We start from the raw sequence: 25,539 nt of genomic DNA, 5'->3' as shown, positions 1-25,539 counted from the left end.
CAGGTTTATTGAGTTGTATATTAAGTGATGCTTCTGTGCAAACAAAACAAAGGCATATAAAGAGTAAAGAGAATGTAAACTATTAATAATAATCTCTGATCTGCTAAATGATATAAGGCATAAAGATTTAATAAATTATAAACATTAACGTCATGGTTTTCTTTAAAGCTGCTTTGGAACTATGTGTAAGTGAAAACGGGCTATAGGCCTAAACAGCCCAAATTTGATTTGATTTTTAAGGATGGCCAGCAGCATATGTGACAGTGTTATTCATATTTATAGCTTACATTTTGAACAATTTATCATGTAAAGTGCTGAAAATATAATTGAAAATAGAGTAGGCCTGAAAAAAAGAAATTAAAAGTACCAAAATTAAAAAAGTAGCTAACTGAAGAGGAATAAATACAGATTAAATAATTAAATATGCACACACCGCATAAACAAGTCTTGCTAAAATAATCTAAATAAGCTTTAGAGAATAAACAAAATCAAAACGTTCAAAATCCCGCAGATACCAACTGATTTGATGGGGGGGTTTTGATTCGGGCATGGGAATATTTCTGGACCTGGCAACTCTGTTCGGAGAGACTAGGGCTGACGCAGAGTTCGGTCTGATATCGCAATAGTTATTAAAGTATCTTTCCGGAACGATGGTCGTTTACGCAAAACATCGGCTACAGATCGCTTATAGCACCTTTAAAGTGCTATAAAATTAACTTAATATAATATAAAGGTATGATCTGGTTGGTAGACATGTGTACAGTCTATTTACATAAGAAAAGTAAAATGAAAGTGAAAGCTTGTGTTTGCGCATCAGATCACAGCTCATAACTCTGTGGAACGTGGAACGTGGAAGTCTCCTTTTCAAGGTTAATAAATTGCTTTTTCATCGTCATATTATGTATATTAATTTACAGCCGCTAACACAGTCATGCGTGAAAGTTGATGTAAGAGGTCTTTGTTAAACCGATGTAGTAGATACTTCATTTGTCGTACTCCGAGCTAGGTCTTGTGAACCTTGAGGTTTTGTTGCTGCCAAAAACACATACGGGCTTATCACTGTCAATCAAGCGAAAGCAATAGGCTATATATATTTTTAATTTTCATTTTAAAAAAGTAATTAAAATATGTATGTGGTTTCACAGCATAGGCTAATAATTTTTAAAATATGTATTCTAGCCAAAGGTCTATCTTTGCTATTTGAACATTTTTAGGGTTATTTGACCATTGTACTGTTTTGTTTTACTTCAACTTCAAATTCATAATTGTTTCTAAAATATTTTTTTGTAGGAACTGCAGTCTTATAGAGGCGTGTCCAAAGATCACTGCAATCTCATATTGTTGTGTAAGTGCCAAAATGCCAGTGGAATTCAATGGATGGGAGGCATACTGTGATAAATCAAAGCACCTTAAACCAGGCCAAGAGCCCAAAAAGAGCCATGGATATATCATGTACCATGGGACACTCAAAACCAATGCCCCAGCTATCATATCATCAGGGTTTCAGCCCTCCTCTGGGGGAACTCTGGGTCCTGGTGTCTACTGTAGTAGGAACATTAACAAAGCAATGGGTTACCCAGCATGTGCTGCTAATGATAGAGTTGTGTTAAAGCTGCGAGTGAGAGTGGGTAAAGTCAAGAGGATTGAAGGGCAAAGCCTGAACTTGAAGACTTCGTGGCATCAGCAGGGATATGATACAGCTTGGTTACCTGCCTCAGCCTCTGGTGTGGGACTTGAGGAAGATTGTGTTTGGGACCCAAAGAGAATTACTGTGAATGGAATAGCCCATTGCACAGACTCCAGTACTAAGAGTTCTCTGGAGAGTCTCATAAAGCAGAAAAGCCAATCGCAGGACATGAACGGGAAAGATCTGAAGCCGTGTAAAGGGTGTGGAATACAAACAGAGCATAAACACACAATGGAGAAATGCTGGTCCTGTAAGGCATCCATATGCCCCTTCATGAAAAATCATGTTTGCCGAAAGAAAGGGAAGTAACTATTCACGAGTACTTGAGAACTAGTTACTTGATACAAAAACTTTAATTAAATATAATCAGTGAAGTGATGTTGAGATAAAAGCACTGTAATTAACAAATGTAATGAAATTCTGCTAATCATATTACTAAAATTAATGACATTACAGTGCATGTAAAGTTTAATTTGTTGAGATTAATACTGTTAAATTTGTTTAATTCAAATTTTATATAACTCCACAATACTTGAAACAGAGTGTGCCAAACATCATACTTGTTTGAAGTTGGAATTTATCACTCTGATGCAATTGTTTTCTGTAATATTTTGTAGTAATATTTTGAGCCATTAACTACTAACATATAACAATTAATTTATTAAAATATGTATTTTTTGTCTTTAGTTCTGCTGTTGTAATTCTGCTCTATTGTAACCATCTTGATTTACTGTTGAATTCTTTCATTGCAACAATTGTTATGTGAAGCCACATGTGAAATTTAGCAATTAAACATGAAAATGTAGCCTTTTTACTTTTAAGACATTTAACAGATATTTTTACATTTTACCTTTTATAATTAGTAAAAAATTCACATTAATAGAATTTTTTATTTTATTTTATTTTTATTTAAAATCTAAAAATCTGGCACATTGATTCCTGCTCTAATGCAATATTTGCTGTAAACAAACTCAATGCTTTCTGAGAGTCTGAAAAATGAGTGTGTAGAGCTATTTTTCCATGAAAAACCTGCGGGAAAAGTAAGCATATCTGGACTGAAATATTAAAATCAGTACAAAGTAAAACAAAACAAACAAACAAAAAAACACATGCACATTGAAATACCCATCAAAATGTTTTTCTATATTTCTCTTCCTGCTTGCCATTCTGTGAAGTTTCCTACCCAGCAAGATATATATACATGCAATTGTAAGGCTCCACCCATCCGGCCCAAAGAAGGTCTCCGATGGTGGATGAAGGTTTCCTGCGTGTTCGGTCTTTCCAGTGTGCACAGTTCTTCAATTTAAATTAAACTTTAATCTGACTCCATTTTATCATTTAATCTGACTCCATTTTAGTTTGACCTCGTATTTAACTTGAAATACAAATTGATTGCTTGTCCATTTCTAATTTATTATTCTGATATTTGATTATTCTAGTTAACTCTTGACTTTATATTTACTCGTTCATTCGGTTGCTCATGTCTTTAACAAGGATGCAACGTAATCTACTAGAGTCAATAATTACAGAGTAAAACAGAATAAGGTCAAATGTAACAATTTATTATCAGTCAGGTAAATATTGTATGTATTGTGTCAATTCCACAGCAATTCAAAGAGATCAAATCATATCAATACAAAACATCGAATTCTCAAAGATAAATCTATGAGTAAAGAATGTATACCTGACTTTATAGAAATACATAGTGTGAGCATTGAGACCATCACTACGGGCTTCTGGTTACAGAATCGCCCCGACCCTTTTGCCACATTTCTTTAAGTACTTCAGACCAGAATAAACATCCCCCAAACTCGAGACAGGAACTAACAATTTGAATTTGCTTTGATCAAGCCAAGTTGGCACCTTTTGGGACAGAAGGTAATTTGCATGAAAACCACTGGGAATTGACCCACCCTCTATAGTATGCAAAATATCTCTGAACTCTTAGGATTTGTATTACCTTTTAGTTTACTTCTTATAAGAATGAGACCATTGTAACAGTCGCCCTGAGACAATTCAAATGATACCAAACATGACTGTAAATAACACTTGCATTAATGTAGAATATTACATTCTTCTATTGACCATTCTGAGTGAAGGGAAGGATGGGGGAAGGAGGGGGATGAAAAGGAACTGATGCATATGTGAGAGAGGCATTTTCTTGTATTCTCTCTCAGTGGGATGTGGAGACAGATGTCTGTATGTTAATGCACTGTGTGTGTGTGTTGTCCATCTCAGGAGTTCAAAGTGTCTGAGGTTCTGTAATCCTTACACAATATATGGTGTCTCAATGGAAGGAATGAATATAATTATAAATGGGGTCTCAGAAAAATGGGTCTTTAGTTTTAATAATACTTCCACATTTAAAATCATGGATCTCAATGACAGACAACAATATGTTTTGAATACCAATATGAAGTTTATTGTTTACAAATTCTTCATGATGAAACACTCATTTATGTGTGATCTATTAGTTGTATTGCCTTGTATAAAGCATGCACCAGCCCAGCATCCCCATTTACTGTGGTGTTCCTGGCATATATATACTGTAGTAGGCATTCATCAACAAAATTAAAAATGCATAGTGCAGATCAAGTTATTCATGTTACTCATGTTATTATGTCACAGTGGAAACTGTTTTACATATAGCTTATGTTGGCTTGAATTTCTTTTGGGAATGAAAAGGTCAAAGCCTTCAGTTTTGGAAGTACGGGAAGGAGATGATCCTTGTGCAATGTATGTCAGTGTTATCATTTACTGGCTAAGAAGCAAAGGAAAGTATTATTTTATGTATTTCTTTAATAGAAAAAAGTCTGCTTGCTGACTGGCTGGCTAAATCAGATATTAAAAGTTAATACCATGTTCTCCTAATATATATATATATATATATATATATATATATATAATATTCTCTTTGTCAGTGTTGGGGGTAACGCATTACAAGTATAATCAGATAATGTTTTTCAAGTAACTAATAAAGTAACGCATTAATTTTTAATTTACAATGATTTACTGAGTTACTTTTTCCTATTTATTGACTGACAATCCATGTTGGGAGAAATCGGAAGTACAGAGGCGTTGTGTGCACAGTGTGAACATGATGTTACTGTAGTTCTAGACTAAATGTGAATGTGCATTAATTCATCCCACTCTCAAAAACCTGATTTAGTATTCTTCAAAATTAATTAAAACAGTGAAATGCAAACTCAGAATATGACGCAAACCTGCAATAATTAAATATGTTAAACAACACAAATGTGTCTAATCCCATTTTATTAACCAATGTCTTTGCTGCTGACCTTTGATGATCCAGTTCAACCATACTAACAAGCAAAAATGGCTTTAGATAAACTAACAATAGTGCTTCATTGTTTTTTTATTGCTGAAGAGTGTTGAACCCTCTTCTCCTGCGTTCTACTGTACAGACGTGAATTTACTTTTCCTTCAGCCTGAAGTTTATTCATTACACTTTTTGGTGTGAAAGGGCTTTTACATTTGCTTTAAATATAACTTCTTATAGTAAAAACAAACAAGCTACTCATATTTAAAAAGTAACGCGAATGTAACATTACTTTCCATATAAAGTAATTAAGTAGCATAATTAGTTGTTTTTTAGGGAGTAACGCAATATTGTAATGCATTACTTTTAAAAGCATCTTTCCCCAACACTGCCCTTTGTTTAGTTTGCTGGTTTATGATACACATTTATATTCATTTATTAAATATTAATGAAAATAAAACATATAAACATATAACATATAAAATATACAACTCAAAGATATGCCAATGAAGTATGTTTAATTTATTAATCATTTATATCATTGTATGATAATCATTTCAAAGCACATGAGTGGTTTATATTCAACAGCTGGTAGAATTTTTAAAAAATATTTCAGAGCTATTAATTTCACACTTCATGGGAAAGCACACTTCAGTAACGCTCATGCCATGCACCTTTAGCTCCTTGTGTTTTTGGGCGTATTTCCCCAATGACTGTGATTCGGTTCGGATCCCAAACACAGTCTTCCTCAAGACCACTTCGCACCATACCACATTGTGGAGGGCACCAGGCAGTGTCGTACCCATAATCATGCCAGGTATACTGCCTTGGATGACTCTGATAATCAATCTTTATCACTTTCCCAACATTGACTTTCACTCTCAGAACCACTCTCTGATGCTCATCTAGATCCAGAGGGTATTTGGAGGCCTTATCTAGATCTCGGCTGAGGTAAACACCAGGCCCAAGCATCCCTTTAGAAGATGGTTTGAAGCCAGAGACTTTTATTTTTTCAGCAGCCTCCCTTGATGTGCCATGATACATTCTGTAGACTTTACCATCTGCTGGTTCTATGTAACTCTCAAGGCATGGTGGAGCACTTGGGCCCAAGTCGTCTTCAACCCACATGTTTGAATCAGGGCAAACTGAATCTCTAAAAATGAACAGAAACACCAGAAAACTAGCAAACAGACTTATAAAGAAAGATATGATGACAAACACATATAATGGCATTAAAATGTAATTTATATTTACAATAAAACATTTATTTCTCTTGTCATTGTTATTTTTATTTAGGCTTTATAAACACAATGACCAACAAAAGCACTGTAGATCCATTTCCACAAAAACAAAGTGGTGCCTTACCTCTGATGTAGCTTTTGAAGCTGATTGCTTCTTCCTGAAAGCAGGTATATAAATGGCATATCTTTCAGGGTGTGTCCATAACGACAGGTGTTCCATTTCATTTTTCCATTTGATTATAAGCAAAGTTCAAGTGTGCTTTAAGTTTCGTTTTTCCTGTAAGGACGATTTCCCTGAAAATGCCCCACCTAATAAAAACGATTTACACAACTATGACAGCTTTGAATAGCTCAGGTTAACAAATAATACAACTAATGTGCTCAAACAAATACGATCAACATTTATATTTATACTTATATGATCTACTTTTCTTTTCATTTCAATTTTAAAATAATACCCAGCACCAAAACATAAAAAATGAGAATAAATAAACAATAAGTTGTATATCATCAATTATATATATGTACTGTATGTATGTATATATATATATATATATATATATATATGTGTGAGTGTGTGTGTGTGTGTATACAGTATATGTATATATACAAAAGATTAAAAGATAAGGGAAAAGATTAAGTGCTTATAAAATAAATGTTTATTTTATAATGAAATATAAAAATGAATATGAACTTTGTAGAACTTCATTCAAATCTCATCTCACTGCTTTGCATTTTTGCACCCAGAATAGGAATATTTGCATGTAAATAGAATATAAATAACGCATAAACAAAAAGACAAATAGTTACGGTATAGGGGTGGAGTCATTTTTTAAGGTCTTATCAGCAAGCTCTATGGCCTTCAACTCACTTAGAGGTTTCTGAAATATATAATGAAACATTAAAAATAAAATCCTAAATGAAAAAAAAAGACCCAAAGGCATGTAAAGATTCTTTCCAATTATATTTTCAAATTTAAAAATGTTTTTTTTTATATCACTGCTCACTTAAACTTCAGTGATCATGATCAACACTAGTAAAAAGCAGCTTTGCAAATGAAGTGCATGGGGTCAGAAAAGACAGCAATGTGACACAGATTACCATAAAATTTAGATGTATAAATCAGATTTCAAAATCACCTGAATGCATTTAGAATAAATATGAAATACAGTGGTCTACACTGAAATCTGTTTAGGCACTGATTTTTTGTTGTATATTGTTAGCATCATTTTGATAGGCTATCGGTATAATAATATAATAATATACTGTAGTCAACATAATATTATATACTGTATTATGCAATATTGTTTTTTATTTGTTCAAATGTAATATTGTTTTTTTTTTTTCAAAGGGCCATGAAAATATTTGAAATATTTCGAGATTTGAGCTTTCAAAGGAATATGCTGCAACAGGGACTAATGCAGAGTGAATAGAAATGAAAGGATGTTTATATGACATTTATCCTGAGGATAATTAGTCAAGCCTGCTTTTGATTAAAATGGAAATCACCAGACCTTTAAGGCATCAAAACATTCAAATATACTCTTAGAAAACTAGAAGTTTTAACAGTTAAAAATTAACAGCTGTTGGCTACACATACACTAAATGTTAAGAGGGGACAAATGCTGGTACATAAAGGGTAACCTAAAACAATTTTTCGTATAAAAAAATAAAAAATAAAATTGTTTAAAAAAAGTGATTTTATTGTAGCGTTTAAAAGAACCAGGTATCTCAGAAACATTGTACACTGCAAGAAAAGGTTTCTAATTCAGCATGTTTGTCATGTTTTCCAGTACAAGCCCAGGCACACATAGTCATATATAATGTTAAGCCAGTCAGTATTTGCATTTTCCATGCTGTTTTTACTTTCTTTTTACTTTTTCTTTACATTTTAGAAAAAAACTGTGGTCGGTGGATGACATTGACGGTCAATCTTCTTCACTTTCCCAACATTGTCCTTCACTCTCACAATCACTCTTTGATATTCAGGTAGATATAAAGGGTCTCTGGAAGCCTTTTGTAGATCCAGGCTGAGGTAGACACCACGTCCAAGCAACCCGTCAACATACTGCTAAAAATCTTCTGTGAAAATGTTTTAGTGCAGCCTCCATGGATGTGCCATGATACATTATATAGACTTTGTCTTCTTCCGGGCAGGGGCAATTCTAGGATTATTTTAATGGGGTGGCACAAGGGGGGGGACCAAGAACCACTCAGGGGGGGCCCATGGGAAAAGTCATGTGCCCCAACACAAGTGGGATGACGTAAAAATGGCACTGCACAAGTTCCTGGACAACACATCTATCTTTTTATAAATAAAAACCATTGAACAGACAATAATTGTTATCAGCTTCTTTTACTGTCCTAACAGACTGTGTGTGTGTGTGTGTTCCCTTTTCATTTGTTCCCCCACAAAATTCTGTCTAAAAATAAACAAACCTCTAACTTAATCATCAATATTACACAAAAACTCAGAGTTTTCGGTTTCAGAACGGCTGAATTGTGTTAGTTTCCCTCATTTCAGGGAAAACCCCACATTTTAGTGTTTACCACATTACTGCAGACTATTTGGGAAAGTGATTGTGCCTTTAATCTTTGAAACAACAGGAAGAAACATAACATAACGATTTCTATTTTAAGCAGTGCTGGTGAATATGTATTATAATGTAGCCTATATATAAATATATATTATATATGATGAATATAAATATATATTTGATTGAACAGAGGATTTATAATCAAGCACCATATATATTTGGACAAAAATAAAGTGACATACCGCTGATGTTGCTTCTAACACTGAATGCAGATTTATGAACCGCAAGTTTGTTCAGGATGTGTCCACAATTGAAAAAGTACTTGAGTGAAAGAATAAGCTTTCACTTTCTATTTATCTTGATAAATTCTAATATGAATTATTACATTTATATATGGGCTTTCTGGTGTAAATTCTATAAGATTTGGTAATGCCACTTAACCCTTTGGTAAAAGTGTTATGTTTCTTTGTATTCTTCAAAAGCAAAAAGACCCATACTGTGATTATCCAAGCCCAATATATTGGTAAGTCAAACATGGTGTGATTTGTGTCAATGTTACAGGTTTAATGATTTTCATCAAACTGGATTTAAAACAAGCAGATTATTATAATATTAAAATGTATAATATATTACGTTTCATTCACATTTAGAAAAAAAATCCAATTGAAAAGTATTAACTGTCCTAATTCATTCAAATTTGAAATCATCTTCATGCACACAGGAGGGATGACAATTGATGTAATTAAATACAAACAAAAATACAAAAAAAGATAACAATAACTAAACTCACAACAAACAATATTAAAAGAACTGGGAAATCTGATTTTTAATGTTTACTTTTACAGTCTAGTGACATTGCAAGTGCCTAAAAGACTATTAAAACAAACAAAAAGGAAAGCATTACTCGGCTTGGACATGTTTTTTTTTTTTTTGGCAATGAATTAAAAAATAGTGTCAGTAAAAAAGGTATGACACATAATTACAAGTCAACTAAAAATGTGTTTACAGTAGCCCATTTTTTATTATTTAATTTCTAATTTAATTTTAAGTTGCAAGACATAGTCAGCAGAGTGCAGTATAATGATCAAATTCTCAATAAAGCATTGTATTTTAACATAACACATTTTAGGATTTTTATTGCTCATAATAAAAAAAAACATACTCCTTAAATTGGACGAATTACATCAATGACTGTGATTGCTTTCGGATTCCAAACACAGTCTTGCTCAAGACCACCTGCAACCATAAAAATCCAGGCAGTGTCAAACCCATAATCATGCCAGTTTTTTTGCATTGGTTGGCCTTGATAATAAATTTGGATCACTTTTCCAACATTAACCTTTAATCTCAGAACACTTCTCTGCTGTTTAGGGACATGGATAGGGTACTTAGAGGCCTTTTCTAAATCTCGGCTGAGGTAGACTCCACGCCCAAGCATGCCATCAGACTGACAAAAACCACAAGCTTTGAATTTTTCTGCATCTTCCTTGTGCCATAAAACATTGTGTAGACTTTACCTTCAACTGGTTTTTCACTACTTTGAAGGCTTGGTGGAATTACATCAATGATAGTAATTCGATTTGGATCCCAAACACAGTCTTCTTCAAGACCACTTGACACCATGCCACAGTTTGGAGGACACCAGGCAGTGTCGTACCCGTGCTCATGCCAGGTTTTCTGCATTGGATGATGTTGATGGTTAATCTTCTTCACTCTCCCAACATTGACCTTCACTCTGATAACAGCTCTCTCACGTGGATTATCAAGTGGGTATCTGCTGGTCTTGTTAAGATCTCGGCTGAGGTAGATGCCACGTCCAAGCATGCCATCTTCAGATGGCTGAAAGCCGTGAATTTTGATCTGTGCTGCTGCTCTTTCAGTGGTGCAGTGATACATTCGGTATACATTCCCATTCGCAGGCTCTGTAGTGCTTTGGAGACACGGCACACATGGATACAAGTCACTCTCTGCCCACATGTTTAAACCTAAAGACAAAAAATAACCAACCTAAAAACAGTTTTCATATTTAGGTTTGGTAAGAGAAGAGCAGAAAAAGTTAGAGGGGTCAGTAAGAAGGGCTGCATTTCTCAAAAGCATCATAAGCTAAATTGATTGTAGAGACCTTTGGTGGCAATGGGTCTATGATTTACTTTGGCATGTTTTTGGGAAATGCAGCCCTGGTCTGTACATTTGATGGAATATGAGAACTAATGAGATTTGTCTAAATATCAATCAGGGTTTATGTTATTTACCTCTATGATGACAAATTCGGCCTGAGCAGAGAGCAGTAATCTTGGACAGATCTTTAACCAGTATGCTGAAGCCTATGAGGGGGAAGTGAAATTTTAACGAATGACCAATAAAGCACCCGATACATTTCCACCAAGACAAAGTGGTGCCTTACCTCTGATGTTGCCTCTAACACTGACACTGAATGCTTCTGGAAGTAGGAATATAAATGGCACATCTTTCAGGGTGTGTCCATGACATCAGATGCTCCACTGAGTTTCGGTTTCTTTTCATCTTCATAAACTACTATGGATTGCAAGAACGCTTTATGTATGAAATTTGTAAAGCATGGTGCTGTGAAGTTTACTGAATTATTTGATTTTATGTCTAAAAAATGAAAAGAATATGAAATTATAAAACTGATCATAAGATTTTGTTAAACATGTTACCTTTTTGTTATGAATACAATAAATATAATTAATAAATATCATATTTATTGTTATACTTTAGCTTGCATTATATAATAATAGTAAAAATAAGAACTATAATTTACCCAATTTTGCTTTAAAACCAAGTTTTAAATATAATTTAAGTTTAATTTCTTATTTACAGGACTGTTCCTCTGGAAATCCCTTACGTAATCAGGAACTATTTACACAGCTGGGACAGAACAGGTTTGAACATGTCAGGTTAATGAGCAATAAATACAACTTACCTGATATGATTTAAACAGATACGTTTATTTATTTACAATTTATTTACTTTTATTTTAAGTAAAACAAGAAAAAAACTGTGACCAATATCAATAAAAACTCGCTCCAGTCCAGTAAATACAATATATTTTATAGGGTTTTTTAGATTCAAGCACACAGTGTAAAGTGATCACAGGAAGTTTGATTTACCTAACATGTAGCAAGGAATGAACTATAAGCTTTGCTTGTTAATGTTTTCAGTCCATGCCCATTCAAATGGAGAAAGTAAAATATTTTGAGTCCCATCTCACATTATACAGATTTTGAATCTTGATTTTTATAATCAAAGAGTCCTTTTGAGTATCTGAAATTTTCAAATAACTGACAAGCATGAGAGATGTGCATAAAGCAAGTTCAGTTTATTAACATATATTTGGAATGGATGTAAAGTTATCTTCAGGACTGAAACGTGTATCACAATGTACATGTATGTGTACAGTATATTCACACTGCATCTGGTGTTTACTATTAAGAAAGAGTATTTTAAAGACATTAACGCTCAAAGGTAATTTTTAACAGCATGCTAAATATCTGATTCTTGAGTACCGGGTCAAATTTACCATAAAACAGAAAAAAAAAACATTTAACCAGATACATGTGTTCAGAGTGTGTGTTTTTTCTTGCTTTCCACTTAATATGAGTTAGCACAATCAGATACAAAAACGTCTGGGTTACTTGTGTAACCTCAGTTCCTCGAGGGAACGAGACGCTGCGTCAAACGACGCTTTGGGGAACGGCTACAGCGTAACCGGCTCTGAATACCAATCAAATCTGTCCAGAAATGGGAAGGGACGTCACGGGCGAGGTGATGTAATGACCAGCTGGTACAAAAGCACGTGCGGTGAAACTGGCATCAGCTTCTAGAATGAAGCAAGCGCTGGCAGGGATGCCGGAAGTGTGGCCCCGTGACGCAGCGTCTCGTTCCCTCGAGGAACTGAGGTTACACAAGTAACCCAGACGTTCCTCTTCAGGAACTCGAGCTGCGTCAAACGACGCTTTGGGGAACGAGATACCAACGGCTCCAGACTTCCGCACCCCTGCCCTGTGTGTCCAAAAGAGGTGCACAGCTAGGGCAAGAGAACGGAAGAACCTGGAGTGGCTCGCAAGTCCAGGCCAAGGATCTGACAAAGGTCAGAGGCGTGGACCAACCCGCAGCGTTGCAGATGTCCTGAATAGGGACAACTGCGAGAAAGGCCTTGGAGGCCGCCACACTCCTAGTGGAATGAGCCCTGACTCCCATCGGCGAGGGGAGGTCAGAAGACTCATAAGCCATGTGAATGGCATCCACAATCCACCGACTGAGGGTCTGCTTGGAAGCAGGCAGACCCCTCTTAGGAGGACCGTAGCACACTAGCAACTGGTCCGTCCTTCTCCACATGGCAGCTCTGTGGACGTAGCCATCCAGTGCTCGCACTGGACACATACGGTTTAGCTTCAGCTGGTCAGGCTCCCGAAGGGAGGAGGACTAAGCCTCAGTGCACCACGGAGGAAACATGTAACTAGGGGTTGTGCTCCCACTGTCAATCCACCAAGAGGGGTGTGGTAAGCAGAATTGCCGCCACATAGACCTTCAAGGTGGAGTGGGCTAACCCTGCGGAGAGTCGAGCCTGCAGGAACTCCAGCACTGTACCCACTGGGCAGTTAACTGGGTCGAGCTGGCGATCTCCGCACCATGAAGTGAAGAGTCTCCACTTCAGGGCATACAGTTTCCTCGTAGAGGGAGCTCTGGACTGGAGAATGGTCTCAACAACCTCGGTTGAGAGACCAAAAGTTATCAGCTGTGCCCCCTCAGGGGCCACACCCACAGCTTCTATAACTCCAGGCAGGGGTGCACAAGGGTGCCTGCTGCCTGTGAGAGGAGATCCCTCCTGACTGGAATCTCCCATGGGGAGCCGTCGAGGAGGAAAATCAGGTCCGAGAACCATACTCGGCCCGGACAGAACGGGGCTACAAATAGCAGCCGGTGTCCGTCCCGGCGCACTCTCTCCAGAACTCCGGGGAGCAGAGCAATTGGGGGAAAGGCATAAAGACGAAGCCTCGGCCACGTCTGTACCACGGCATCCAGCCCCTCTGAGCTGGATGACGTAGAGAGTACCAGAGGGGACATTGCGCTGCCTGAGTAGCGAAGAGGTCCACCTGAGCCTGGCCAAACACTCTCTAGATCTGCTTCACCACCTCGGTGTGAAGCATTCATTCCCCGTATAACAGCCCCTGCCTCGACAGGGTGTCTGCTCCCCATTGAGATACTAACTCAGATGCTCAGAAGGGAGTGGCATGCTCAAGGTGACCCTCTAAGTTAAGGGAAACAGTGCCAGCTCGACCAGCAGGAGAGCCGGGAGGGAGCAGCATGCTCGTAGGTGACCTCATAGAGAGGGGAGCAATGCTAGCTCTACCAAGGCAGAGCTCTGGAGAGCGGAGCACTTAACTCTCTGCATGAGAGGGAACTCAGACACTCAGAAGGGAGCGGCATGCTCAAAGGTGACCCTCAAAGTTGAGGGGAGCAATGCCAGCTCGACCAACCAGGAGAGCTCGGCCTCATAGCCCACACAAGGATCTGGTGTGCCAGCCTGTACAGGGGGCGCGAACCGCAGACCTCCTTGGTGGTTGCTATAAGAGACCACCGATGTGTTGTCGGTGCGAACTAACACATGGCAACCTCTTAGGTCTAGGAGAAGTATTTCAGAGCCTGAAACACGGCCAGCATCTCGAGCCTGTTGAAGTGCCAGGCACTGATGACCCCTCCACCGACCGTGGGCAGGGTGGCCACTCATGACCGCTCCCCAACCGGTGAGGGATGCGTCCGTCGCTAGCGTACGCGGCGACAAGGAGCTTCCAACACCAGGCCCTGGGACAAGAACCAAGGTTGTCTCCACATGTCCAAGGCACGTAGGCACCGCTGCGTGACCTTGATCATGCGAAGCGGGTTTCCCCTCGGGGAGAACCCCTTGGTCTTGAGCCACCACTGTAGGGGTCTCATGTACAGCAGGCCAAAAGGTATCCCGTTGGACGCAGCTGCCACCAGACCCAGCAGTATCTGAAACTGCTTGACAGTGAGTGACTGGCCTTCTTTCACCCTCCTGACTTTCGTGAGGATTGACTCGATCCGAGCAGGAGACATACGTGCCTGCACCGTGGTCAAATCCCCACCACCCCCAGATAAGTGGTTCTCTGTAATGGAGAAAGCACACTTTCCTTGGGGTTCAGTCTTAACCCCAACACTTTTAAGTGAGCGAGAACAACACCTCAATGTTGAGCCGCCCTCCGCTCTGATAGAGCGAGAATTAACCAAAGGTCGATGTAATTGAGTATGCGGGCGCCCCGTAGCTAACGCGGCGCCCACACACTCGTAAAAGTGTGGGGTGAGAGCGCTAGGCCGAAGGGAAGTACCCGATATTGGTAAGCTTTTGCCCCCAAACTGTTCATTCACTTTAACTTTTGACAAAAGTTAGACAGTTTAATTGACAAAAATACAAAGAAAATAATTCCAAAGTTTTCACTGACCAACGTAAATGTATTTTGTAAATATGAACAAATTTAGATTTTGATGGCTGCAACACACTCCAAAAAGGTAAAGAGGCATGTTTAACACTGTGTCACATCAACCTTTGTTTTAATTACAATGTTTCATTGTTTGGGAATTGAGGATACTAATTGTTAAAGTTTTGCAAGCAAACGTTTTGTAGTCTCGCTTGATACAAGACTTCAGAAGCTCAGCAGTCTGTGATCGTCGTTGTCTGATACTCCTTTTTATGACTGGTCATACATTTTTTAATTGGAGACAGATCGGGGCCCGTATTTATCAAGCCTCTAATAATTACTCTCAAGAACACTGCTAAGAAATGTAAAAAAATTATTGGCTGCGCTTAAAAGTTAGTTATCAAGCATTGCAGTCGTAATTTAAGCAAAGTGTAGGACTAAATCTTAAGCGTCAGCCTTAGAGATGATTCACGACTCTTTGCTGTGCCACAAACGGGATTTTGGATGATGACATACTCATGGACCAATCACAGAATAGATTTCCTTATTTAAGAATATTCTCATATAAATTTACATTGAATAGATAAATTCCTAATATTTACATTCAACACACATTTGACAATAAAGAATTTTCAAGAGAATATTCAAGTTGCATTTTTTGATGCAGCAGCAGACTGTGGTAAATGACAGTGGTTTTCTGAAGTACTCCTGAGCCCATGTGGCTATATTTAACACTGGGGAATCCAGGGAATCCAGAGAAATCACAGTACTTGTAGGGCAAGGCCGGAAACCTCAGTAGAATGTGCTTGACCTTTGAGCCTCAGATGGCATTGCATAAGAAACCATCATGTTCTCATGCAATTCCATTATGCATTTTCCAAAATGTCCCAACTTCTCTGGAATTAGGTTGTATAACAAATGATAATGATTGCTGCTCTTTCAGTGGTGTTGTGATACATTTGGTATATGTTACTATTCATAGGCTATGTACTACTTTGAAGAAATGGCACACCTGGATACAAGTCACTCTCTGGCCACATGTCTAAACCTAAAGACAAAAAAAAGAATCAATCTTCATGTTCAAGTCTGGCTAGAGAACAGCAGAAAAGGAATACTGGTTTGTTGTCTGTGCTGTATATTTGGTCATAGGCTGTCACCGGCCAATGTTATTGTCATGATTAGATATAAGCTTCAAGACACCGGTCACGCCGAGGCATTCCCCATAGCGACCCCTAGAGGACGCAGTTCTCAAGTTCCCTCGAAAGGGAACCATTATTTCAGTTTTATCATTATTTAACTGTAAAAAATTCAAGTCCATTCAGCATTTAACGTCCTGAAGACATGCAAACAGCGTAGACATAGAACAGTTATTGTGTTTAACAGGAAAATAAAGTTGAGTGTCATAGGCATAGAGATGATATGATAATTTATGTTTCTGAAAAATATAATCGAGTGGAAGCATGTATAAGGAGAAAAGGAGAGGACCCCGAATAGAGCCCTGTGGAACACCGTAGGAAATTTGAGCCCGAGATGAGAAACATTTCCCCAAATTCACAGAAAAAGATCTGTCCTTAAGGTAGAAGCCAAACCAGTTCAACACAGACCCCTGAAAACCAGCTACTTGATCAAGCCTTTGAAGAAGGATGTCATGATCTATTGTATCAAATGCTGCACTTAAATCAAGCATGATTAAGATACAGGAAGAACCAGAGTCAAGGGGAAGTAAAATATCATTAGTAACCTTCAACAGGGCAGATTCAGTACTATGAAATTCTCTAAACCCAGACTGAAATGTGTCAAAAATATTAAAAGTACTCAAGTAAGATGAAATCTGAGAATAAACAACTTTTTCCAAAACTTCTGAGAAGAAAGATAATTTAGATATGGGTCTATAGTTATTCAGATTATGCTTTTTTAACAGTGGTTGGACTATAGCATGTTTAAAAGAGCTGGTACAATTCCATTTGTTAAGGAGTTGTTGATAATAGCAGTAACAACTGGACTTCAGGCTGGAAAAACCTCTTTGAAAATCTGAGAAGGCAGAACATCAGAGTGACAAAATGAGGGCTTCATACTAAGAACAATATCATAGAGCTGTGAAGGTGACACGGGTTGGAAAAGAGATAGAGAGCTCCGATGAGGAGCCATTTCTAGAGGAAAATTTTTTTGAAATGGTATGTTAGACCTGATACACTCGACTTTATGGATAAAATGTTTTAAAAGCTGTTCGCACAAATCAGTAGAGAATTCTAATGAAGTACTAGGAGCAGCATTTAAAAAGACATTCATTTTATTAAAGAGTATCTTCGGCCTATCTGCATTTCTGCAATTATATCTGACATGTATGTTCTCTGAGCTTCCTTAGCAGCACGCTGATCCCGTTTAAGATATTCTCTGAAACTTTTGTATGATATGCACGATATTGGATTTTTGCCAATATCCGATATGCCATGAAACTCATTTTGGCCGATGCCGATACCGATATGTTTCCTTTTGTTTGGAAACAACACCAAGTCTCTACTGTTCAGATATTATAAGCAAAATCTTTTCCATTTTGGTTAGTTTTTAACAAGAACTTATTTGTTAGAATTAGATAAACAATAATGAACGTTTTTTTGAAAGTACACTGAAGCTTTGAAAATAAATATAAATAAACTATATATGGTATGTATCTTAACTCAAAAGTTAAGAATGTTATTGATGATATTGCTCCGATAAAGGTCAGCAAGAAGACTGGCAGACAAAAATCAGTTTGGAGAAAATCAACAGCAGTTCAGAGCATGAAAAGACAATGCAGAAAAGCTGAGCGGATGTGGCGGAAGACGAAACACGAAATTCACTATAGCATCTATAAAGACAGCCTTCATGCTTTCAATGTGGAACTAGCCACAGCTAGACAGACTTTCTTTTCAAACCTTATAAACAGTAACTTAAACAACACTCGCACTCTTTTTGCGACTGTTGAGAGACTGACAAACCCCCCAAGTCAGATTCCCAGTGAAATGCTCTCCGACAGCAAATGCAATGAGTTTGCTTCCTTCTTTTCTGAGAAGATCAATAATATCAGAAAGGAGATTGGCACATCCTCAAGTTATGCAGAGGTCACACAGATTCGACCGCAATTTCAAAAGAAGTGACTATGTGTGTTTTAAAAAAAATTGATAACAAAATTTTGGAAGAAATAGTACAGCACCTTAAATCTTCAACCTGCTATCTTGACACACTTCCCACATACTTTTTCAAAAATGTGCTTAACTGTTTAGAAGCTGATCTCTTAGAAGTAGTGAACGCCTCACTTCTTTCTGGGACTTTTCCAAACTCCCTATTGCAGTTGTTAAGCCCTTTCTGAAAAAGCGCAATCTTGATAACACCATGTTGAGCAACCATAGACCCATATCAAATCTTCCTTTCATAGGTAAGATTATTGAAAAGGTAGTTCCCTTCCAGGAACTTCGAGCTGCGTCGAAACGCATATGGGAACGCCTTCAGCGTGACCAGGATCTGAATATGATGTGTAATCAGTCAAACAAGGACGAGGCGTCACGGGCGGGGTGACGTCACGACCAGGAAGCATATAAGCACGTGCGGCGGAGCCGGCTTCAGCTTTTTGTCATTCAGCGAAGCGCTCTGTGTGTGTCAGTCTTATTTACTGTTGTTTGTCCTAGTTTTAAGTGGAAAGCATTCAGTATCATGCCAAAGCCAAGGGCAAGCTCAGGGGTGAAGCTTTCAGACCATGTTTTGAGTCGTGTGTGCATCCTTGCCCTCGCTATATCATGAGCGAGGACACACACGATTTGCGCGTGGTCTGCCTGGGTGCGGAGCACGCAAAATCGGTCTCCGCACCCGGAGGGCTCTCTTCGAGAAGGGAGCCTTCGCGAGCTTCCCACGCGGTGCCGGTCCCGCTGCTGCCGAGGCAGAGCGGCGGCTGCACTCGTGGGGCTCGCAGGCTGATCTGGCTGGCGAGTGTGAGACGGGCATGTCCCTATCTCCTCCCGTATCAGCCAGATCTGGCGTCCCGTCTCTCGGTGTGGAAGCTGTCTCTTCCCCCGAGACGAGGGCTCAATGCTTCGTCTCTCTTCCTCTGAGGAGGTTGATGTGACAAGCGTTCACGAGGTTTCGCCGCCTCTGTCACCCCAATATGATATAACTATGAAAGCTTTGTAAGCTGCAGTGTTTGCACAAGCATAAAATGAATAAAGCCGGTCCCGCTTCTGCCTTTAAATCAGAAAAAAAGGCAGAGCGGCGGCTGCGCTCGCGGGGCTTGCGGAGAGAAAAAAAAAAAAGAGAAAAAGGCTGATCTGGCTGGCGAGAGTCAGCGGGCACGGGCATGTCCCTATCTCCTCCCGCGCCTGATCTGGCGCCCCGTCTCTCGGTTCGGAAGCGGTCTCTTCCCCCGAGACGAGGGCTTGACGCTGCGTCCTCCGAGGAGGTTGATGTGACGAGCGTTGACGAGGTTTCGCCGCCTCTCTCGCCCCAGAGAGCTACTTCTACACAGGAGCCTTCCGTTTTCCCCGATCTCCTCACCGAGGTGTCGAGATCGCGGGTGAAATCTTTTCGTCCCGGCCAGTCGTTCCCGCGGGAACTGAATGAGCGCGGGTATGCGGCGATGATGCGCGGGTTGAACAGACGCTTGCGAGCTATCTGTCTCCCTCCACGGCATCGCCTTTGAAGGCTCCTGCTCTGCTTACAACATCTTTGGTGGGCAGAGGGTATGCACGCTCTCTAAACTCAGGTGGCTGCTGGGCGGGCGCAGCCTCCTCCGCATACCAGCTCCTCGCGCAAAAGGTCCTGACGGGCGAGCCCCAGGACCGCGGAGGGCGACCCCTACTGGGGTGGAGTGGCTTGCACCGCCGCACTCGGTGACCACTTCACCTCGGTGCCCTCCAGGGACTTGTCTGCTGACCCTGCCGCTGTTCCAGGGCACAGCCGGTCCCAGCGAGTATATTTCTCAGGTTTGTCCGCCCGGCAGCGCGGAGCCGAGAAACTCGCCTCAGCCGCCAGATTACGCGTCTCATTCCGGTGCGCCGCATCGAGACAGCGGTCTGGCCGCTTCTCTGAACCCAGAGGTCAGTCTCGAGAGACTGATTCCCTTAGAAGATCATTGGGCAGCGAGCTGCCGAATGTGTCTCTTTGGGTCCTGCCTTGCAGGGTCTGGTTCGTTCAGAGGTCCTGACGGGTGAGCCCCAGGACTACGGAGGACGACCCCTACTGGGGTGGAGCGGCTTACACCGCGGCACACGGTGACCGTCTCCCCTCGGTGCCCTCCAGGGACTTGTCTGCTGACCCTGCCGCTGTTCCAGGGCACAGCCGGTCCCAGCGAGTATATTTCTCAGGTTTGTCCGCCCGGCAGCGCGGAGCCGAGAAACTCGCCTCAGCCGCCAGATTACGCATCTCCTGCCGGTGCGCCGCTTCAAGACAGCGGTCTGGCTGCGCCAGAGGTCAGTCTCGAGAGACTGATTCCCTTAGTAGAGCATTTGACAGCCTGGCAGCGGCTGCCGAATGTGTCTCCTTGGGTCCTGCAGACCGTAGCGAAAGGCTATCGTATTCAGTTCAGCGGGCCACCCCCGCCGTTCTGCGGGGTTGTTATGACTGCGGTCCGCCCTGGGCAGGCTCTGGTTTTGGAACAGGAAGTGGTACTCTGCTGAGGAAGGAAGCCATCGAGTTGGTTCCTCCTCACGAGACCCAGTCCGGTTTCTACAGCCGGTACTTCATTGTTCCGAAGAAGGATGGAGGGCTGAGGCCCATACTGGATCTGCGTCAGAAACTGAACCGCTCAGTCAGAAAGCTGAAGTTCAGGATGCTTACTATCAAGCAGGTCGTGACTCAAATCAGGTCCGAGGACTGGTTTGTCACGATAGATCTCAAAGGCGCATATTTCCATGTTTCCATCCTTCCTTCTCACAGGAAGTTCCTGAGGTTCGCCTTTGGGGGCAAAGCGTACCAATATCGGGTTCTTCCCTTCGGCCTAGCCCTTTCACCCCGCACTTTCACCAAGTGTGTGGATGTGGCACTGGCCCTGTTGCGGCTTCAGGGTATCCGCATACTCAATTATATCGACGATTGGTTGATCCTCGCTCAATCAGAGCGGTCGGCGGTTCGGCATCGAGATGTCGTTCTCGCCCACATGAAAGAACTGGGGTTGAGACTGAACGCCAAGAAAAGTGCTTTCTCCGGTTCTGAGAATCACTTATCTAGGCGTGGTGTGGGATTCGACCACGATGCAGGCACGATTGTCCCCTGCTCGGATCGAGTCGATCCTTACTACAGTCAGGAGAGTGCGAGAAGGCCAGTCACTCACTGTCAAGCAGTTTCAGAGACTGCTGGGGCTCATGGCAGCTGCGTCCAGCGTAATACCTTCTGGCCTGCTGTACATGAGACCCCTACAGTGGTGGCTCAAGACCAAGGGGGTCTCCCTGAGGGGAAACTCAGCTGCGTCGAAACGCATATGGGAACGCCTTCAGCGTGACCAGGCTCTGAATATGATGTGTAATCAGTCAAACAAGGGCAAGGCGTCACGGGCGGGGTGACATCACGACCAGGAAGCATATAAGCACGTGCGGCGGAGCCTGCTTCAGCTTCAAGTCATGAAGCAAGCGCTGGCAGGGATGCCGGAAGTGTGGCTACGCGACGCAGCGTCTCGTTCCCTTCAGGGAACCATGGTTACATACGTAACCTGAGACGTTCCCTTCCAGGAACTTCGAGCTGCGTCTAAACGCATATGGGAACGAGATACCAACGCCGCCAGACTGACAAGTCCCTGCCTGGTGTCAGGACGAAAGGACAGAGGAGCCGGGAGTGGCTCGGATGTCTAGGTCATAGAACCTAACGAAAGTCAGGGGCGTGGACCACCCAGCTGCGTTGCAGATGTCCTGCATGGAACACCTGCCCAGAAGGCCGCCAGAGGCCGCCACGGAACACCTGCCCAGAGGCCGCCACACCTCGGGTTGAGTGCGCTCTGACTCCCACCGGCGGGGGGAGCTCAGAGGCCTCGTATGCCAAAGCCATGGCACCCACAATCCACCTACTAAGAGGAGGGCTTCGTAGCAGGAAGACCCCTCCTAGGCGGACCATAGCACACAGGCAGCTGGTCCGACTTTCTCCACAGAGAGGACCTGTGGATGTATGCGTCTAGTGCTCGCACTGGACACATACGGTTGTGCTTCTCCTGGTCTGGCTCCCCGAAGGGAGGAGGACAGAAGGCCTGCAGTACGACCGGCTGTGGAACGACCGATGGGACCTTCGGAACATACCCCACGCGGGGGTAGAGGAATACTTTCGCCGAACCGGGCGCAAAGTGAATAGAGGCCGTAGTCAGGGCCTGAAGGTCACTCACCCTCCTCAGAGAGGTGATAGCCAATAAGAAAACGGTCTTGATAGTGAGGAGTCTCTCAGTTATCTCCTGAATGGGCTCGAAAGGTGCATTGCACAGAGCCTCCAGAACCACAGCCAGATCCCACGTAGGGACGAGATCGTACCGGAGGCCTCAGCCTCAGCGCACCGCGGAGGAAACGTGTAACCAGGGGGTGTCTACCCACTGACTGGCCACCGGTAAGGGCGTGGTATGACGAAATAGCTGCCACGTAGACCTTAACAGTGTAATGGGTTACCCCTGCGGAGAAACGGGCCTGCAGGAACTCCAGTACTGCACCAACGGGGCAGTTGACTGGGTCGAGCTGGCGGTCCCCGCACCAAGAAGTGAAGAGCCTCCACTTCAAGGCGTACAGTTTCCTCGTAGAGGGAGCTCTGGATTGGAGGATGGTCTCGACAACCTCGGTTGACAGACCGGAAGCTATGAGCTGTGCCCCCTCAGGGGTCACACCAACAGCTTCCATCACTCCGGGTGAGGGTGCACCTCGGTGCCCCCGGCCTGTGAGAGGAGGTCCCTCCTGACGGGCACTTCCCACGGAGTGCCGTCGAGGAGAGATATCAGGTCCGAGAACCATACTCGGCCCGGCCAGAACGGTGCTACTAACAGTAGACTGACCTCGTCCCGGCGCACTCTCGCCAGAACTCCAGGGAGCAGAGCGATCGGGGGGGAAGGCGTACAGACGGAGCCTCGGCCACGTCTGTACCATAGCGTCCAGTCCCAGAGGAGCTGGAGGGGTCAGCGAGAACCAGAGAGGACATTGTGCTGACTCTTGAGTCGCAAAGAGGTCCACCTGGGCCTGGCCGAAAATACCCCAAATCTGCTTCACCACCTCGGGGTGAAGCCTCCATTCCCCGGGCCTCAGCCCCTGCCTCGACAGGATGTCTGCTCCCACATTGAGATGCCCAGGTATGTGCATAGCTCTCAGAGATAAGAGCTTGCCCTGGGACCAGACAAGGATCTGGTGTGCCAGCTTGTACAAGGGGCGCGACCGCAGACCTCCTTGGTGGTTGATGTAAGAGACCACTGCCGTGCTGTCGGTGCGCACCAGCACGTGGTGATCTCTCAGGTCTGGGAGGAAGTGCTTGAGTGCACGGAACACCGCTAACATCTCTAGCCGATTGATATGCCACGTCAGGTGGCAACCTCTCCACAGACCGCGGGCAGGGTGGCCACTCAAGACCGCACCCCAACCGGTGAGGGAAGCGTCCGTCGCTAGCGAGACGCGGCGACAAGGAGCTCCCAACACCGGGCCCTGGGACAAGAACCAAGGATTCCTCCACATGTCGAAGGCACGGACACAACGGCGTGACACTTTGACAGCGCGGAGTGAGTTTCCCCTCAGGGAGACCCCCTTGGTCTTGAGCCACCACTGTAGGGGTCTCATGTACAGCAGACCAGAAGGTATCACGCTGGACGCAGCTGCCATGAGCCCCAGCAGTCTCTGAAACTGCTTGACAGTGAGTGACTGGCCTTCTCGCACTCTCCTGACTGTAGTAAGGATCGACTCGATCCAAGCAGGGGACAATCGTGCCTGCATCGTGGTCGAATCCCACACCACGCCTAGATAAGTGATTCTCAGAACCGGAGAAAGCACACTTTTCTTGGCGTTCAGTCTCAACCCCAGTTCTTTCATGTGGGCGAGAACGACATCTCGATGCCGAACCGCCAACCGCTCTGATTGAGCGAGGATCAACCAATCGTCGATATAATTGAGTATGCGGATGCCCTGAAGCTGCAACGGGGCCAGTGCCGCATCCACACACTTGGTGAAAGTGCGGGGTGAAAGTGCTAGGCCGAAGGGAAGAACCCGATATTGGTACGCTTTGCCCCCAAAGGCGAACCTCAGGAACTTCCTGTGAGAAGGAAGGATGGAAACATGGAAATATGCGCCTTTGAGATCTATCGTGACAAACCAGTCCTCGGACCTGATTTGAGTCACGACCTGCTTGATAGTAAGCATCCTGAACTTCAGCTTTCTGACTGAGCGGTTCAGTAGACGCAGATCCAGTATGGGCCTCAGCCCTCCATCCTTCTTCGGAACAATGAAGTACCGGCTGTAGAAACCGGACTGGGTCTCGTGAGGAGGAACCAACTCGATGGCTTCCTTCCTCAGCAGAGTACCAAATTCCTGTTCCAAAACCAGAGCCTGCCCGGGGCGGACCGCAGTCATAACAACCCCGCAGAACGGCGGGGGTGGCCCGCCGAACTGAATACGATAGCCTCTCGCTACGGTCTGCAGGACCCAAGGAGACACATTCGGCAGCCGCTGCCAGGCTGTCAAATGCTCTACTAAGGGAATCAGTCTCTCGAGACTGACCTCTGGTGCAGCCAGACCGCTGTCTCGAAGCGGCTTTTTTTTCTGCACCGGAAGGAGGCACGTGGCCTGGCTGCTGGGGCGAGTCTCTCGGCTCCGCGCTGCCGGGCGGACAAACCTGAGAAATATACTCGCTGGGACCGGCTGTGCCCTGGAACAGTGGCAGGGTCAGCAGACAAGTCCCTGGAGGGCACCGAGGGGAGACGGTCACCGTGTGCCGCGGTGTAAGCCGCTCCACCCCAGTAAGGGTCGTCCTCCGTAGTCCTGGGGCTCACCTGTCAGGACCTCTGAACGAACCAGACCCTGCAAGGCAGGACCCAAAGAGACACATTCGGCAGCTCGCTGCCCAATGATCTTCTAAGGGAATCAGTCTCTCGAGACTGACATCTGGGTTCAGAGAAGCGGCCAGACCGCTGTCTCGATGCGGCGCACCGGAAGGACCTTTTGCGCTAGGAGCTGGTATGCAGAGGAGGCTGCGCCCGCCCAGCAGCCACCTGAGTTTAGAGAGTTACCCTCTGCCCACCAAAGATGTTGTAAGCAGAGCAGGAGCCTTCAAAGGCGATGCCGTAGAGGGAGACAGATAGCTCGCAAGCGTCTGTTCAACCCGCGGCATCGCCGCATACCCGCGCTCATTCAGTTCCCGCGGGAACGAA

At 43.1% G+C, this 25,539-nt stretch overlaps 1 protein-coding gene and 1 pseudogene across 2 annotated transcripts; one reads left to right on the top strand and one right to left on the bottom strand.

Annotated features, from left to right (window-relative positions):
- Positions 1-743: 743 nt before the first annotated feature.
- Positions 744-2,500, top strand: LOC306855949 (uncharacterized protein). The gene is made up of 2 exons (XM_079394922.1): positions 744-869; positions 1,291-2,500. The coding sequence occupies exon 2, from the start codon at positions 1,358-1,360 to the stop codon at positions 1,994-1,996; it is 639 nt and encodes a 212-aa protein (XP_079251048.1). The 5' UTR covers positions 744-869; positions 1,291-1,357; the 3' UTR covers positions 1,997-2,500.
- Positions 2,501-5,618: 3,118 nt separating this feature from the next.
- Positions 5,619-10,722, bottom strand: LOC306855963 (annotated as a pseudogene). The gene is made up of 3 exons: positions 10,085-10,722; positions 9,929-9,981; positions 5,619-6,120 (listed from the first exon to the last, which is right to left on the bottom strand). The product of its transcript is annotated as an uncharacterized misc_RNA (transcript).
- Positions 10,723-25,539: the final 14,817 nt, after the last annotated feature.

This window comes from Barbus barbus (genome assembly GCF_936440315.1).
Source record: "Barbus barbus genome assembly, chromosome: 36".
Classification (NCBI taxonomy): Eukaryota; Metazoa; Chordata; class Actinopteri; order Cypriniformes; family Cyprinidae; genus Barbus; species Barbus barbus.
Note: the sequence above shows the minus strand (reverse complement) of the source record. Positions and strands in the feature narration are given on the sequence as shown.